Here is a 19,020-nt window from a genome sequence, read left to right as displayed (position 1 = left end):
AGAATGTAGTGAGGCTGGGGTTCAGGATGTGTATCAGACTGTGGCATTATGTTTATAAGCTAGCATCAGTTTTGTGGTAGACAGGTCTGATCAGTATGAATTCATGTAAATGGGGAAAAAAGTGGAAATTTTACACTGCACCAGAGTTGGAGAGGGACATTCCTCCTCATCTCTTGAATGCTGCAGATCTTTTGAAGTTTTAGTTTTTTGTTTGTTTTTTTTTTTTAATTTGGTTTAAGTCTTTCCTGTGACTTCATATGCCATAAATCCTAAAACCTGTTCGAAGACCTGACTGTAAAGATGTGCTAATGACAGGGCTCTGGAGAAATCGGTAGGCACTTTGCAAGTGGCTGGTTTTCTGTCCTGCATCCTTGCTCAGGTGGGAGCCCCTCTCTCCTCTGCTTTGCCCACCTCTTCGCTGGTTATTTGTGGTGAGCAGTGGGATCCTGAGCAGGAGTCGTGAGAGATTAGCTGTTCCCCCAGACACCACAGTAAACAACACATTTCTGTCCTAAGTGTTCTCTGGAAACCGGGCTGTGGGGCTAGGGGCAGGAGATGTGTGGTGAGTTCTGAAAAGCCACAGGAGGCTGGAATTGTTTTCTGTCCTCCTTCTTCTTTGGGACCTTTTCTCTCAAATACACAACCTGCTGTTTTCCTTTCTGAAAAACTGGAATTTGGGCATTTGGAGGGTTGCAGAGAGAATGGAAGAGGAAGACAGAGAGCAATCCCACAGGGCCAGGGTGGAGAGGGAAGGACGCGAGGGGCTCCATTCCCGGGCCCCCAGTGGCTCCCGCTTTTCAGCTCCTTTCAACCATATTTTCTCCCCACTCCTTCCTCCCTCCTTGAACCCCTCGGAGGGACTTTTGTGTTGTTTTAGGCTTTTACCACCCCGCACATCTCGCCCCTTTGTTTTTATCCCCCCCACTCCCACCCCTCTGCCCCCCTACTGCGCGTCCTGATAGAAATCTCACTCATGCATTTCCTTTTTGATTTCAATGGCTTATTTTGTCTTCTCTCCTTTTCTGTCTTCAGTCTTTCTTTTCTTTTCTTTTCTTTTTACCCCCCCCCCCCTTTTTCTGCCTCTGGTCCCCGAGAGAAAGGACCACCGTCCCGCTGGGACAGGATGACGGTGCGGTTCGAGTTCCCAGTGCCAGCTCTCCCCACATCTGTGCAGCTTTTGTCCTGGGGCAGAGGAGGATTTGGAATGGTCTGCTGGCAGCGTGGGGGAGACTAATGGGAAATGAGGTCCCGGACAGAGAGGCCACGGAGAGGTGGAAGGGATAGCAAGGGGGGTTTGGATGCCTTGGTGTGGGAAGCAAATTAAAGGATGCGTGCGACAAAGGACACATCATATATAATACAAGCACAATATTGATGATAGGGTTGTAGCAGCAAGAGCGCGGGGGGGGGGGGGGCGGGTATCCAACGGAAGAGCCAATGGAATGAGCCGGGGCAGCAGACTTGCCGTTTAGAAGGCTTGACTACTTAACCTCACTGTTCACTTTCTCACGTTGGGAGATTTGTGAAATTTTGCTTCCTTTCGCGTTCCCCGGCTTCGCTGGAATACTGACGCGTAGATCTTCTCAATACGTCTGTTCCCCCCTGATTTTTCAGACCATTTCCCGTATAGCACAGTCTTTTGAATCCATGTTACGTTTATGGGTCTTTCTCTGAGAAAAAAAATACGATACTGGCTGGGATCCACATTGATTTTTAAATGGCTTTCATTCATTCATTCATTCAATTAAAAAATGAATTCTGTCCCATGAACTTTTGAGAAAAAAATGTTAGAGTAATAGTCACTGCTAACTTTGATTGCTCTAAATGCTTCGTATGTATTCACATACTTAATTCTTAAAACAACCCTATGTAGGGAGTTCTCTTCTCTCCACCTGACGGGTGGTGAAAACCGAAGCAGAGTGAGGTCAGGTTACCTGCCAAGACTCACGTGTAACATCTGGTCTCTCTGCCCTCCATATTTCTAAACCCCGGTGAGGGAAATGAAACACAACCACCTCGCAGGGTAGTTTGATGGAAGCATTACCTGCAGGGTTCCAATGACAGCTAATGCAGGGCTCTGAAGGGACAGCGATCGTCTGCCCCTGAAAACTTCATGGAGAAATTGGCACACGTGCCCCTTGAGTCAGATCTTAACAGTTGTTTTCTGGTACAAGTCAAATGTGGGGTTGAGTGTGGACGTTGTAGCAAACCCTAGGAGGCAGCAGTGAACCAAGACTTGGTTTTATATTCAGGGAATAACTGAGTTCACTGCTAACAACGTAATGGTACTCCTTCAGATTCCCGAAGGGACATGGTGTGATGTTCACAGTGTAGATCTAAAATATAAAATAAGTTCTGGGTCCAAATATTCACCATTGATCTAAACTGAAAGAATTCCATCCTCTTTTCTTTCTCTTGTTCTCTCCCTTATTAGTGACACTCAAATGAACTTTCCCAAAAAATCATAGATGCTATTTTTTTATTATTTATTTATTTATTATTTTATATTTAGTTTTATTTCTGAGAGAGCGGGAGAGAGCACTAACTGGGGGAGAGCAGAGAGAGAGGGGGACAAGAGGGATCCCAGGTGGGCTCGGTGCTGACAGCAGAGAGCCCAACGCGGGGCTCGAACTCATGAACCATGAGTTCATGACCCGAGCCGAAGTTGGACACACAACCAACTGAGCCACCCAGGCATCCTGGTGCTATTTTTAAAATAGTGTTTCCTTTAAAGAGCATTTTTGCAGTCTGTGCAGATGATTTTTGTTTCTCCGGCCATGCCCCCTCTCTGCAGACCTCATACTGACGCTGCTAACCTGCACAGGGCACTAGTAAACAGCCTGAAATACTACAGCTCCCAGCAGGCCACTAGAAGCAGCATAGGGAGGGAAACTCCAGCCTCTTCTTGGGCTGTACCTGGCACTCAGTCCTCTTCTCAGCTCCTCCTCCGCCCCCCCCCCCTTCTTGCCAGCATTATGCCAACACGGTTATTTTAAAGCGGGTTAAGACATTGCTAGAAAAGGTACCTGTACTGCTAAAAATAGCTCCCTACGCCTGTCTGTCATCAGTTCACTGCCACCCTTCCCTCTGCATTGGGGATTCACCTGCCAGCATGCAAAATGTTCTGCTCTTTTTGTGATTATCTGTACTGGTGGAAAGAGGAGGAAGGTTTGGGTTAATTAAGTCCATCATTCCAGAGCCCATTTCATTCCAGAAACCTGTAATTGGAGTTTCATCAGATTTTAATTAAGCAAAAGTATCCTGTTTTAAGATCAGCACCTCTTCCTCTCACCCCTGTCTGCTGCAGCAGGTCAAAAGGAGAGAAGGGGGGAGTGATAAGCAGCTACAGGCTTGCCTGACTCATAAATTGGATAATCAGCTCTGGGATTGTTGTGCATTGGCTGCATTTGTGGTGATTCTTGTCAGAAACTTGAGGAACAAGGTCCTTTCTCTTCCTTGTCCCCCCTTTCAGAGTGTCAAACAATTGCCATTTTAGCGCAGATTGAGTTGGTTCCACAAACTCTCACATGGCGGCAGGGATCCTGGAGTCCGTGGACCCCCCATGGGTGCAGCCCTGAGCACAGAATGGAGGGGGAAAGGAGGCGGGGCCTCTGGTCCCTAAATCCGCATGCACTCAGCAGTAATGGTGGGAACAGAGCTGCCAGTGAGGGTGGGTTGCTCGTATTCATGGAATTCCTTTCCACATGAATTGCTCCAAGGGTTTGCCGAAGAGGGCACTGGGCCCTGTAAGCCTTCTTGTTCCTAGCCTTGCAGAGAATGCCCTGCCCGCAACTGAGGAGGTCTGGAATATTGGTTCTCAGGACATCAAATTTGAATCAACAAGTGGCTTCAGAAATAAATGGAAGGAAATGCAGAGTCCGGTACACTTCCTTCCTTTACTGATGGTCCACATTTTGATTTAGTGTAACCTCCTGGATTATGCCAGAGAATAGAACACTTAATATCTAACCTTCAGGCATGTAGTGTGCCATGACTGAGAGATTAAATGAACTTGCGTGAGGTCCAGTAAGTGGTAGGTAGAGCCAGAATTTTGGAGCAAGGAGGTTCAGCTCTAGGACCCATCACGGCGCTATACTGCTCTGCACTTCTTCGGGTGTTTTGTTGTGGGAATTATTTGTTTGTCGTGAGAATTATTGTTCATTTTTCCTTAGAAAAATGTTCCGAGTTTGTTGAGGGACAAAAATAAATGAGTCAAGTCTTTGTTAAATCCTTAATGTAGGATAGTTGCTAGAGGGATATGATAATGCTAGAGGGAAATAATAAATATTCTTACACTGCAGAGATTTAGAAGAATTTGTTTAGGGAGACAAGGCATATGACTGAAAATCAAATACATGGCAAAAGGGTAGAACCAAGTAAGTGCTACAGGCTTTCAGAGAAAGGGATAGATCCCTTCTGTACAGACTGGTCTTTTCAGAAGACCTTGTCACAGATTGGGCTTTACAGAATGGGTAAGACTTAGGTATGTGTCTAGAAAAGGGAAGGCTGTTTCAGATCGGGAGAGTGGAGGGAACAAGCTCTGGGAACCGGGAGGGCCTGAGAAATGGGTGGGTAATGGTGCAGTTACCAGATTAGCTAATGTGAAAAACGGAACCTGGGAACAAATTGAATAAGGGCAGTTCCAGATGAAAGACGGTGAACTTTCATGTTTAAATACTTGGGAGTAAGCAGTCAATATGCTGAATTGGAAATCTGGAAATCTGAATGATAGGAGGCTTTTCACTTTTCTTAATGTTTTCACTTTTCTTATGCTCCAGACAGAGACCTATTAGGAAGCCTGTTTGTCAAATAGGACAAAGAGGAGACAGAAATAGGGCAGATGGTGCAAGAGAAGATTCACCTGGCCTTGATGGCCAGTTTCTGTGAAAGAGGAGGTAAAGGTGATGAGGTAGCGCTCGGATGACCAGGAGGATTGTGAAGGTCCCATAACATCTCAGCCATCTTCTTGGCCAGTGACTTTCATGGATGGGGAGTCCTAACCTCTTCCCTTTCTTCTTTTTTATGTAATAAGTAATCGCCTAAGCACGTTTTCAATAATAATGATATCTGATAGTAAAGACAGCAGATGAACAGGATAGTATTTCTGAAGACTAAAATGCTCAATACCTAGAACTGTGCTTGGCGTGTCTAAGCACACTTATTCATTAATTCACCCCAACATTTAAGCATCTCCTTGGTACTAGGTTCAATGCCAGGCACCAAGGAAGGATATAGTGGTGGATGAGGCATAGGCCACGACGTCAGGGGATTTACCAGAGACGAGTGGAGGGACACATCAGCAGGTGGTTTTGATATGGTTTAAATGTCTTGATCAATAAGGTAATTGTATAGCCCCACCTGTGTGGTATAGTCTCAATTTAGATGACAAATTATCTTACCCTCCCAATTACAGAACATAGGCTTGGTGTCCAAAGTGGGAGTGCACATACATAGGCAGGCCACTTAATGCAGTATTTGGAGTGGGCTCATGCAGGGTTTGATGCAAAATGTGTCTCAACTGATACCTGCAGGCCAATTAGAGTTAGGGAGGGTTGGGGAGGAAAGCAGTGGTGCAGAGAGTGGAAAGGTGGTCATTCCAAGAATTGTTTGCAGATTGAATGAATTAGTTGGTGAACAAATAAAACATCAGCAGTGCAGAAACTCACCAAACATCTCAATTCCTAACGAAGTATCTATAATCATTGGGTGTTCATGTATAACATTTCTTCCAGGTCTTGGAAGGGAAATTTTTTGAAAACTATAATGTTACTCTGTTTCTAAAATATAGATGTTAGACTGGATGATATCCATGGTATTTTATAGTTTTAAAAGTCTGTATAAAACCCCATCTCAAACAACCTGCCACTGGAGAATGATAAACAACCCTTCAAGCCCACTGAACTGTCCCCTTTCTCCCAAGGTAGCCACTTAGTTATTTCTCACTTATTCTATTCCAATTAATTTTATTCCTTCAAGTTGACTGAAAGCTGCTTTACAGGCAGAGACTGTATCATTCCTATGCAGCTCCCATTTCACACATGTTGGCTGGTGTGGTTGGTGAAGGGGAATAGAGAAGTCCTTTCTTTTCTGGGGGTGGGGGCAAGGGAGGCGGTCTTATTATCCCTATCACCAAATGGCTCTTCCTTATTCAGCTTGCCAAGGCATTATAACTCTGTGATTACAGATTTTTTTGTGTTGTTAATGGTTATTTTTTCAACTTTTTTTGATGGACGTCTTACTTTCCTCTTATTTAGGACCTTCTGAGTTATTGGATATGGCAGACAGCGAAACGTGAGTATTGCCTTCCATTACATAGTCTAGATTATTTTCTTTAGATATGTTCTTTAGAACCTATCTAGGAGAAGAATGTAGTCTATAGGGCATACAATAGATCATTGAAATGTCAGTGATAAAGAGTTCAGTTTCTTTTTTTTTAATGTTTACTTATTTTTGAGAGAGAGAGAGAGAGAGAGAGAGAGAGGGAGACCATGAGTAGGGGAGGGACAGAGAGAGAGGGAGACACAAACTCCGAGGCAGGCTCCAGGCTCCAAGCTCTCAGCACAGAGCCCAACCCAGGGCTCGAACTCACGAACTGTGAGATCATGACCTGAACCAAGGTCAGACGCTTAACCGACTGAGCCACCCAGGCGCCCTAAGAGTTCACTATCAATAGTACATATAACTGTGCAGGGCTAATCTCTTAAACCAATAATTACACAATAAAAATTGATGACAAGAATCCTAATGATTACGTGCATAGTCATTGCTATTCGTCATTTAGAGCTTCCTTACAGGCAAGGAAGTTCTGCACTGGTACATCTTGGACTCCTGAGAAATCTAAATAAATACACTTACCTTTTTTTTAATTTACTCTTTCTCAACTGGGATTTGTGAGAAAATGAAGTCCTAATACCCTATGACATCCTTTGTTTGTAATGAAACCTCTACACTGAGTCTAGAATGGAAGAAGTTACATACAACCACTGGAGAATTAAGAATATGGGAATTCCAATCATTGTTATGTTCTGTGGTTCAGATGGGCAACCCTGGTTGAGAAAATCATCCACTTTGGGGTGGTCCCCAAACTGATGATGTGTGTCCTCAGCTTTTTGTGTTGTTGTTCTTCAGGCAACAAAAATAGCTACTGCTCCCCAAATAGGAACAAAGAAAGGGTAAATGTCTAACTCTGAAAGCCATATGGAAGCACTGTAAAACTTGACAGAAATTTGAAAAGAGTGAAAGATAGATGGGGAGTAGCGAAGTAGGTCTGGAGGAGGAACAGTAGGAATGAATAGAGCAAATGAGTAGGAAGGGGATAGTTACATAGTTATGAGTTACTAAACATGGAGGAAACTGTCCGTTGTTGCAAAGAGTTTGTCCACATACCACGTCCTATTGACAAGATCGTCACCCATTTGTCTTGTCTAAGCCCTGCATTTGATTTTTCGTGATAAGCTTTGGCATAGAACATCGTTTCCATTTTGGACTCAATTGAAATATCTTCTTCCCTGTACTGCCCATGAGAGGGGGTAGAAATAGTTACTTGGCCTTACCCTCTTCCTAGACCGAGTGGCTGGCCTCAGGACTGCTGCCAGCAGGGGAAAGCTCGTGTCCCCACCTCTCCCGGATATACTCTGTGGCTGCCCACACCCTCCCACCTGCCAGTCACATGAAATCAGTAGGTAGGGCAGCTTGTGTCGACCTGGTCCTTCAAAGTTGAGTCCCCAAGAGATACTCCACTGAGGGCCCCAGGGCGGTCTGCCAAGCACTGTGTGATCTACCTGAAGGGCCTGTGGTTTTCCATCACTGTTCCGTGTGTACCATATCCAGTGCCCCTGTGTTCTGCCCAGATGTGTCCACAGAGAAAACTATCCCACAGTGCTCAGACACATCCGTACTTATCAGTCTGTTTAATAGTGCTGTTGAGTATTTCCTAAATCAAGCATTAGCGGTTGAAAACAAAATCACTCAGCCTAGTTAACACTCTTTAGAAAAGAGATTGGAGTCAGAGATTACGGTTAGTTGATGACTAACTGAAGACGTTTTTAGATACCCCGACGTCCATCCCCCCCCCCCCCCCCGCCCCCCCGAATGTGCCCAGCAGCCTCGGGCTCAGCTGCAGATAGCGAAGGAGGCCGAGGAGCACAGAACTTCAGCAGCAGGGATAGGAGGCCACCCTCACCCCCTCCCTGCCGCCTCCACCCCCACTCCCACCCCTGCCCCCAACCCTTTTATGGGTGGTTTCCCATTTCATCTTTGATTTAGGGGTGAGACCGCACTGCACAAGGCTGCCTGCCAGCGGAACCGGGCTGTGTGCCAGCTTCTGGTGGATGCGGGAGCATCTCTGAGAAAGACGGACTCCAAGGTAACTTGATGAGTGAGTGCAAACATCCTCCCACTGGGCAAGACCACCGGCACCATTGCCTTCACTTGTGCTCATAGCAAAGGCATCCTTTCTGTGCTTATGGAAGTGCCTGGGGCTTTGGAAAAAGGAGGAAAAAATAAAGTGCTTCATTTAGAGTAACTGTAGTTTAAACGTATAAGCACAAAGGGAAGGGTGTGTGCTTGCCTATGGGACTTTATAAACCCCTGAATGGGCTGGCCTTGGGACTTTGGGGGTTGTCCTGCTGAATGCCAGCAGCCAAGTTGCGGAGAGGTGAGGTTCAAACCCTACGAGAAGGGGTAAAAGACATTGGCCTGCTACTGAGAGCCCCTTTCCCTTCAGCTACTTTATCTAGTGTAGCTTAAAATCTGTGATTTATGTGGCCCCATACATGGGTGCCCAAGCGATTAGCGGCCACAGTGGTCAGCCCTGACTTTGAAAGGGTTATAATCTTAAACCTGATACGTGTATGTTGGATTTTTATTTTTAAAAGTTTCTTCCTATTTGTTTTCTTATATTTTCCCCTAAAAGTTAACCCCTGAAGTTAGGGTGGGAATTACTAATTACTCTCATTGATGCGAGAACTGAAACCAAAAGAGAGTTCTATGCCCTTAGACCAGTAGCTGAGCCCAAATCCAGTTTCAGCTCTTTTGACGCCCAGCCCAGTGTGGTTTCAGCAGATCAGTCATTCTCACTTGGTGACAGAATACCACCGCCACCCCCACTCTCCCCCCCCCCCCCCCCCCCCCCCCCCCCCCCCCCCCCCCCCCCGCAAACTGGATCCAACAGGATGAAGAGTGGCAACCTAGTAACAAAATTGATTTTTTTCCCTATGGTTTGTATGTTTTGTTGCCTTACGGTGATAGCTATGGCGTGGTGGCTTGAAATGTGGTTAGTTTCCCTGCAGCAAAAGTCCTATAAATCTGGATTCAAAGTGTGTTAATGTCTTAATGAGAGGGCAATGAGGCTAGAAATTGATAGCAGGACATATCTGCCAACCTTGATCAGAAAAACATCAACAGGTAGAGGTAAGGAGGAGACACTCAGCTCGGGAGAACTGACTTCAGGCTGCACCGTGAGTTGGTCATTTACAGAAAGCACCAAAAAAAAGGCTGAAAGCTAGAGTGAGGGAAGAGGCGTAGCTCAGTAGCATTGACCTGGGACTGCAGCCCAGGAGACGGGGAGATACCGAATGCAGAAGATCAGTGTCACAGAGGAGCCTGATGAGGTCTGAGAAAACACCACAGAGAAACCCTCAGAAAAGACAAGCCATTTAACTGTAGAGGGTTGCAGAGAAGAATTTTAACATACAGATGAGGATTTCATTATGCAGGCATTGAATAAATAGCCTACGTTTGGGGCCGGTGAGTATAGCCAAGGAACACAGACATATGACTTACATGACTTGAGCCCCGTTAGACTTATTTAAGTGACTAGCCACTGATTATATGCAGTTTGCCTCTTGGGGTTTCCCCAAACTGTAGTGAACACTATGAAATAACTTTTTCTCCTGTGTGGACCTCTTTTTCTGCCCCGAGCCAGTTCTGAGCCAGTGGTGTGGCGTGACGGTCCACTCCCCCAGCAGCCCACCAGATCCTTGCTCTCTGCCTGAGGTCCCCGGCCACCTCCGTTCCTCCCTTAGGCTGTTACACATGTTAAGCTGCATCTTGGTTTCTAGTGGGTCTGTTACCTGACTGGTTAGCTGAGTGGGTGTGGGATTTCAAATGGTTTGCTCAGCGTGATATTCTTCCCAGCTGATATTTGCACTGAAAGTGTCTTTGTTACATAATCTGATTGAAAAACACACACCAGGTAGGCAGGATCAATGGAGGCCATGATTTCAGGTAGGGTTGGCCTTGTTGGGACCACTCACTGTACAGCATGGAAATTGCCTGTTTACCACACAACAGACTGGCTTACACTCAACTCTGAATAGAAAAAGAAAGGGAGGACAACATGAAGTAGACAAAAGACTGGGCAGGAGACCTGGTCCCTTTTTTTCAAAACAGCTTCATTATTTTTATGGTGATGAGTAGAGTACATTCTTATATGGAAAACTCTAGCCATGCAAAAAATATATAAAAGATAAAAATCACTAGAAGTCCCACACTGTAGACCTATATACTATTAAAATTTTAATGATCCCACTTCACATGCAGGTATGCCTGTTTTCCCCTCTCGTTTGTTTAAGTAGGTGAAGTCATACTATTCGTGTTATTGTAGAATGCAAATTTTCACCCAACATTATGTTCTAGAGGCCTTACCATATGAAGCAGTATGAGTCTGAGTCATCCTTTTGGGGATCTGTTCATTTTTCCATTTTGTAATTTTATGCTAAGTGAAAGCAGAGCATGATAATTACGACTGGATATTCTAGAATTTTTTTTTTTTAATTTGGAGAGAAGCATATCTTGAGAATTTCTCTTGATACAGGACATTTCCTTTAAAATCAACTCAAGGGTCACCCCAGTCCTCCTCTCTGAATATTTAGAAACTAGTAATTCTATATACCTCATTAATATTGAGGTAAAGACCATAGAGTCTACTAATACTGTAAGCAAGTTGGGAACAATTATTATAGGAACTTCAAGCTGGTGGTTAAGTATTAAATCCCAGCTAAATAAGTGAAATTTTAGAAAGAATCCAGAGCCACTGCTACTTTCCTTTTATCCTCTGCCCACATAGCCTTGTAGGCTGCCAGAAGCAGGTTTAATTAAATTTGACACTCTCCATTGCAGTGATTCAGATGGAGGCTGAGAAGCCTTCAGTAATTTTTGTAATACTCGTGTGCATTTATACATGTGGGGCTGTTTCTTTAGTACAATGATCATGCCTCTGTCTTTTCCCTAGAACTTAGTATCACTTTTTAAATAGATAAAACCATATCATTGAACAAAAATTAGAAGTTTCAAGGAGTGTTAAGTAATATCTATAAACATTCAAAAGAATGGAGACCTTCCTGCCTTCTGCTGAATTCTATTCATCGACCTGATCCCCCAAATATCATGTGTGTGTATAAATATACACACGGCATTATAGTAGGCTGCAAGAAATGATACAGTCGTTAAGATGGTGTAGAAGATCACTGAATGATGGAAAAGATTTGATATATTAGGGGAAAAAGCATGTGATAGAATAATATATAAACAGAGTGTGGTTTTCTTTTTATACAAATAATTATGTGTAGAGCTCCAGGAAAAGACACAACAGTCACTCTGCAGAAGGTTGGTATCTTAATGTAGTATAGAAATTATTGGTGAGTTTTATTTTCTTCTTTATGCTTTTGTACTTTTCCAAGTTTATTTTTAATCCATACCCGTCACTTTTATAGTCAGAAATTAACTCACTTTTTGGAGAAATGAGATAGTTTTGAATTAGGGGGAACTTAACTGAAGGCTTTAAAACCAGCAAAGAAGCATCCCTAGATCATTTATGCCCATCCCATGCTATCATTTTCTACTTGCTGCTTCCCAGAGTTTAGTATAATAGAAAGAATCCCAAATCAGAAATCTGAATGCCTGCTCTCCTGCTTTTCTGTTCAGTGATTTCTATTGCTGAAGCATCTGGGTTCCAAAGCTCACTCTGCCACACTGTTTCCTGCTGTGGACCCAGTTACCCTGAACCTCTCTTTCCTCAGATGTAAGACCCAGCTGTTGAGTGATAGTCTCTTTCTCTTAAACTTACCTATCTCACGTTTTAATGTGATAATAGATTTGAAAGTGTCTTGTGAACTCTGAAACCATAAGCATGGAAAAGTCCTTTAGTGCATTATCTTTGAATACCTCTGTTTCTGCATTTAAAAAAAAAATCTCATCCCAAGTATTTGTGTCTCCTTCCTTCCCACTGTTACCTGTAGGGTAAGACACCTCAAGAGAGAGCACAGCAAGCTGGAGACCCAGATTTGGCTGCTTACCTAGAAAGCCGCCAGAACTATAAGATCATTGGCCACGAGGACCTGGAAACTGCTGTTTGACCCTGGTAGATCACAAAGAAAACTTGAGCAAGCATATCACCTATGCCCTCCCGGCGATCGGGCAGCTCCCCTGGAAGAAGCTGATGGAATCCATAAATCTGTCTCTCTCCTGCAAGAATCAATCTGATACCATGTCACCAGTTGTTAAGGGCTACCAAGACGTCCAACAGAACATGATAGCCCACCGAGGAAGAGGCAGGATACCTGGAGATTTGTGGAATACAAGTTCCACGAAATTTGATCCTTATTGCTTCCAGCAAGTAGCATGAACTTCTGTGTTCACCTGTATAATTTATTTTCAAGATTCAAAGGATGTTCGTATACATGGCACTGCTCCCGCCTCCCCCTGTGCATTCATGACTCCCCTGTACCACACAATTCTACTGTAACTACTCACCGTTCGAAAAATATGATCTGTTCTCTTTACATTCAGTCTTTGAAGACCACAAGACCATCTGAAGGTCTTTGAAAACCCTCTGGATGTCCTGCAGAAACACAACTGTAAAGCTGCTTCCATTTCCCAGATGAAATACACCAAGACTATTAGTGACTTTTTGCATGTTCCCTCCCTCCCACCCAACCACCCACCCAACCCCTTATCATTAACTAGGAGCTGGGACGTGCCACATGGATAATGTCAACTTGTGTGCTCTTATCTCTGAGGTATGGTGAGGTGGCATGGGAGGGAACCCAGGGGCCGGCCCGGGGTTGTGGGGCTGTTGCTGATAGCCCCGAGGACTGGTTCAGCTTGGGCTGTTTGCACAGCTCCGTACTGCCTACGTGTAGCCATCTTTGCCTTTTGCCGCAATAGAGACGAGCGAAGGATTAAACGAAGGCCCATGGCTGGTTTGCAGAACCACTGGATTTTTAAGTGCAGTTGAAGTTGCCCGAGCAGAAAACCATGTGCAAGAGCTGCGATAACAGGAAACGGAGCACTGTGACAGCGTTTACGTGTAGACTTTCTTGAGTGATAAGAGAAAGCAGGCTAATTGACTTGAAATGAAACAGCCAATGCAAAAGTAGCAACATGTTGAGTCAAAATAACTCACTTAAGCAAGAAAACGGTCACTGGAATATTGCACAGAGGCTAATAAGTATAGACTCTTAGGTGCAGTGGTGGAAGGGGGGGCCATTTTAGCTTTTCCTTCTAAGGTTTTGGTTTTCATTACCCCAAGTAAGCCTTGTCCCAAGGATAAAGCCTTGTTTTATGAGTTCCACTGCCAGATTTCCAGGATGGCTGGATCTTTCTGATGGATGCCTCACCTTTTACTTGTCCAGTCCCAGGTTATGCTTGATAGCACTACAGCCCCATTTCTCCTGTACGGGGTAGTCTAATATATTGTCTTCTCTGTTTTCCTCTGCTGGAAAATTCTTAGTACAAACCGCTGTGGGAGCCTAGCCAGAAATGTGTCTCTAAAATTGGAATTGCAACTTCTCATCCTGCCACAGATCCGTTGGTCCACACAGGTCCCTCTACTGGGGATTCTGTGATAACTACGATAGCAAGAGAAAAGTCTAACTTTCAGTGAAGCTATCTACTCGACTTGGGTGTAAGTGAGAAATGAAAGCGGGTGATTAAGGGTTGTTTCAGACCAAAACCGATGTCTTCTGAGCTTTCTTCCATTTTGCTCTTAGACACAAGCAAAGTGCTTCTCTGGTGTTTCTGCATGTGAACGTATAAATGATGGTTTTTCTACCTTTACTGAAAAGGTCCAGTGGTGACGCATTGCTTATCTGAATTTCGTCTGGTCACATAACATTTTGAAAGGACAGCTATGAATACTGGATTAAGTAGGAGTAGCTTCTCAGTGGATGGGAACGTCGTTCCAAAGTCAAATCGTTGGTGTTGTTTCCAGCTGTGGGAGAAGAGGTTGGTCATGAGTAATCTGTTGTCATCTAACAGTCTTAGTAATGGAATTATCTGTTGGGTTTTATGGTGAAGGGAAGGAGGACTGTAGTAGGTTGTTTCCAGAAGCTGGAAAAAATATGCTCCAGGAGATTTTCATCACTGGGCTTCATCTGGGAGTTTTTCAGTTGGTGGCACCATCAAAGAGATGTTGTGATGACAGAAATATAATCTCTAAAACCGACTGGAGTCTGGCCTTGAATGGTGCCTTCCATTCCCTAGATTTAGCCAAACAGTCGACCACACCATCGGTTACCCAGCTGCCATTTCTGGGATGAAGGACTATTTTCACCAACTACCATCTCACATTTCTTTGTGATGCTTCAAAGCAGCCCAGAGAAAATTGAGGGTATAGATGGCTATGGGCCAATTCAAATAGGTCCAACTGAAGTCACAAGTATATTCCTGGTATGAAAGTAGATTAGCTAATGATTACTGTAGGAGTTCTGGTATATTTGAAAATAATTCCAAGCCAAAAAAAAAAGCTCTATGTTGTTGATGGGAAGCATACAACCAAGGCAAATAACTCTTTGAAAAAGCAAATGCCCTCAGGACTTGGGTTTTCCAAGAAAAGAACATCAAAAATGAGCAGAACAGTTATATATTCAATGGATTTGATATTAAACCTACCTCCTGTAGCATTTTTAAAAATTGATCTCTGCGTGTGACAGTCCTGGGCTTTAGAAAGGCCATATGTTCCAGCAGTTTCCAGCTCAGCCTAAGTATATCTTCTCACCTTTAATGGGCCATCAGAAAGTATAGAAGCAAACGGTCTGGCCCTGGTCTTTAAACCCACATGCATTTAATTTAAAATACATAAAACTATATACTTATAGAAATAGCAATTTCTACAAAACCTCCTGAGACAGTACTGGAGAGAGGCTGCCTTAGCTGGCATTCATTCCTCTGTGTTTGGCTCAGAAGAGCCCCTCACGTGGTGGTGCTTTCTGCTCTGGGATTCCATTTTTAGGTTAGGCTGACAGGAAGGGGTATGAGAAATGGCGAGTTATTACAAGACAACATCATAGAACCCTGAAGGTAGTCATTTTTGAGGCTGTAGATTCCAGTCGTACACATTTAATGAAATAGAACCCAGCTAAGCTGTGCTTTATCACATTCAAGGACTTGATAAAAAACAGAAGCCAAGAAGGAAATAAACACCATGGCTGCGAATTTCACTTGGAGAGTTCTGGTTACCTCTTGTGGAGGCTTTAACTTAAAACCAATGCAATTTCTGAAAAAGAGATCTTAGCTGGCAAGTGCACAGCCATGAAGTTAGCGACAGCTGATGGGAAACCTCGCCCACCCCGTGGCTCCCTAGGCCATCATGGGAGCTGGCCCTAGCGCTTAGGCAGATCTTTTTGCATTGAGAGATACTCAGCAGGTAGCTTTTGTTTGGACCTCATAACCATTTCTTTGCCTAAAGTGTTTCTGAAATGTATTTACCAGACTTCTCATAATCTCCATGTTTTAAAATATGTGGGGCAGCAATTTTAAGTTTTTATGGGTCTCTTTTATTTAAATTGTTTAATTTTATTTAGATCGTTTAATTTGTAGAAGTCAAACATGCTTTTTATCAGAAGTTTGAATAGCACAGATGAGAATCACGGGCAAGGTCAAGGTGTTCCTCTGTGCTGGTGTAGTGTCCTCAGCCCCCTCCCCAGAGATAAGCGGCGTTAACACCAATAAACATTGTCGCTTGTATGTTGTCAGAAATACTGTGTACGCAAGCCCCCCCCCCCCACGTATAGAAATATATTTATTTGTATATGTGTGTGTATATCTGTACTATACACACGCTATTGCATAGGCTTATAATAGAACATTTTAGAAGCATGTTAATCATCTCTGTGTATAGTTAACACCAACAGGCAAAGACAGGCTAACAGAAAATTCTCATTTATTCTTTGTTGTTTTTACCGTTGCTAAGCTTAGTTCTTTTACTGCAGCACTCCAGCTACACATGGCATTTGCTGTGTGTCATAAAATCCATGACCAAGAGGTCTTATAATGGTTTATGTTACCTTATGTGAAGCATGCAACCTACGTGAGCCCAGAGCCTTGTCTGCGCTATTTTTGGATCTCACATGGAGAGTTTCTTTCTCTGTCCTGCTCACTCCCCTTACCAAGGCTGAGTTTGCAGGGCTAATAACACTCCATACACTGCCTGATGATATTTAATTAGGGCCAGCTACTGACAGGAAGGTGTAGTAACTTGGATATGGGCTGGGGTCTGAAGAGCTTGGCTTCCTTCCAGTAGGAGTAGCTAATGAAATCACTGAAAACAGTGTGATCTTTTACTCAATTATGCTGTTTAAAAATAAAATAGATCATTGTTGAAAAGACTCCTCATAGCCATCAAATAAAACTAACTGCTCTACTTAAATGGATTATCTTCATTTTAGCTAAGAAAAAAAGTAGAACATCTATTAAATGAGAAGACTTTTCTAACTAACCTTTAGCACTTATTTGTGTAAAATAGTCTCTGTCCAGGTCTCCCTAGAACCTTCTCTTAATCTCTCTACTTTCTCATTCTCTGAATTCCATATTCAGCTGACTGGTGTAGTTTTTTCTCTGCCGAGCCTCTCAGATTGACTTTGGCCCCAACCCTTTCTGCGACCAGGTCATCATCCACCTCTGGTCCCTCCAATTTTTCTGACCATGGCAGTAGTCCTCCTGGACTTTCCGCCACTACCTTCGTAATTTTGTCATACAGCTGCCCAGATTTTCCCCAGGCATTAGGCTCAAAATGGATCAAAATGAAATGACCCTCTGGGACAAGTATCCATTTTGCCTGAAGGACAAATAGATGTCCACTGACCTTGATTACCTTACAGAGTTACAACAAGCCTTATTCTGAAAAGTCATCTGCCACAGAGGTTTAGCACACGTCTGTCTTGGCGTCCTCAGTCATGGCAGCTTCTTCCACATCTGGTGATGTAAACCATGTGCTCCCCGAAGTTACCTAGATGACTGGATTATATACGTGTTAACCCCTACTGGCCACCTGTGGATTTTTAGGCCGTCTCCCCACAGTTTAGTGAGAAACCTAAATACAGGAACTAAGCAAGGAGTAGTGCCCTTGGACAACCCACTCTCCCAGGACACATAGCAGTGACCTGGTCTCAAAAAGAAAGCAGAAAAAAATGATTCTTAGGCTGTGGAGGCATTGTCTTTTAAAGCAGAGATTTGAATATTGAATAATATCCTCATGGTAGACAGATTCCAGAGTCTTTATATGTCTTCAGGCATCCTGCGGGCAACCATAAGTTCATGAGCCAATCATACCTTTGGGTATTTAATCATTTATTTCAAAAATATATTTATCCCTTACTCTGATGCAAGCAGCTTGCTAAGGATCTAAGAATCAATGAGAGAGCCCAACCTCTTGAGTCCATGGAGCTGGCGGCCTAGGAGAAAAGACGGATTCCCATGTGATCAGTTGGGCATGGAAGAAGCACAGGGTGCCAGGAAAGCACGCAATGGGGTGTCCATCAGGCCTTTATTGTGCCTGTCACTCTTCAGCCCGCAAGATTTTAGTTTTATGAAATACGAAATGAGAATATGAAGGGGATGATATTTTGCATTTCCTTTTCCTTCGAGTCTTGGTAGTGTTCTTAAAAATGTATTTGCGACCAAGACTTTCAGATGAGACAGAAACACTACCGAAATGACAGCTAAAACTCATGCTATTTCTCAAGAATGAAACTAGAAGCAATAGGCAAAATTGGCAGTGGGTTTCGACCTAAATACAAAAATCAAGTAAAAACCGTCAAACAGTGGAGTGGACACCCTGGTGGAATTACACACTTCTGGACCCTAGGACTGTTTGAACACTACTTGACCACCTGGAGGGATGATGCTGTGATTAGGAACGTTTATCGAAGGGGCTGGAATCAGATTCTGTGAGTTGTTAAAGTTTTATTTTTAATGTGGATGGCAGGATTTCAGTCTTAAAATTTATGAAAGTCTTGATTTTAATCTTTAAAACACCATTTTGAGAGGGAAGGTCTTGGAGAGAATGACTTTTAGTTATCATTAAAAAATTTTAAACCAACTAAGCATGAATTTAAGAGCTAGTGAAAAGAAAACATATTACGACGCCTAGCTCCAGAATACTTCTGGAAGCGTCATGGATTTTGATACATGTTCTTAGGCATCCTTAAGTCATCTTAGAAATCTGTTTTACTGTCTGTCCAGTGTAAAAAACAGAAAAACAAAAAAGTGGCGTGATTTGGTATTCTTACAGCTAAATGTAATCTATAACCGCAAAAGAAAATTTTGCCTAAAAGATATTGGGAATCCACACAAGGCAATCATGGAAACTCCCACTTGTTTTCGCTGTAGGCGTGAGAGCTGCAAGGGAGGGTCCACCCATGGAAACAAGTGATGATTCTGAATGTTTTCCCAAGGTTTACTGTTTAGAGCCAAATGGCATCTGAAAGGAGTCCCTTAATGGTGGGAGCAACTGAAACTGTCTCATTTCTCAGTCCTTTGGTGAAACACATGTGTCTTTTCATAGAAAATAGTTTATACAACTCAAATCTATACCATTTACTGTCAGTTATACTGTTTATTATAATTTCAGTAATTTTTAAACAAAGATCTCTAGACATGACAGACTAACACCCTCACGGTAGATGTTCGCTAAGTAAACAGTGTCCTGCCATTGCCTCCAGTGCTGTTTTACGTCGTTCCGATTTCCACAATTTAGAAGGTGCCTCCTTGAAAAGATATTGACTTGGCATCCCACAGCAA

The 19,020-nt window shown here is 43.4% G+C and overlaps 1 protein-coding gene across 3 annotated transcripts in view; it reads left to right on the top strand.

Moving 5' to 3' along the window:
- The window catches only part of DGKI (diacylglycerol kinase iota), a 449,833-nt gene extending 432,826 nt beyond the window's left edge, over positions 1-17,007 (top strand). For all 3 annotated transcript variants that reach the window (XM_043589661.1, XM_043589660.1, XM_043589662.1), the window contains 3 exons: positions 6,255-6,291; positions 8,266-8,365; positions 12,240-17,007. In XM_043589661.1, coding sequence (XP_043445596.1) covers positions 6,255-6,291; positions 8,266-8,365; positions 12,240-12,356 — 254 coding nt within the window. In that variant the 3' untranslated portion in view covers positions 12,357-17,007. The remainder of the gene's footprint in view (positions 1-6,254; positions 6,292-8,265; positions 8,366-12,239) is intronic.
- The last annotated feature ends 2,013 nt before the right edge of the window (positions 17,008-19,020 follow it).

The sequence above is a fragment of the Prionailurus bengalensis genome, chromosome A2 (genome assembly GCF_016509475.1).
Source record: "Prionailurus bengalensis isolate Pbe53 chromosome A2, Fcat_Pben_1.1_paternal_pri, whole genome shotgun sequence".
Classification (NCBI taxonomy): domain Eukaryota; kingdom Metazoa; phylum Chordata; class Mammalia; order Carnivora; family Felidae; genus Prionailurus; species Prionailurus bengalensis.
This window is presented reverse-complemented; position numbering and strand designations above follow the sequence as displayed.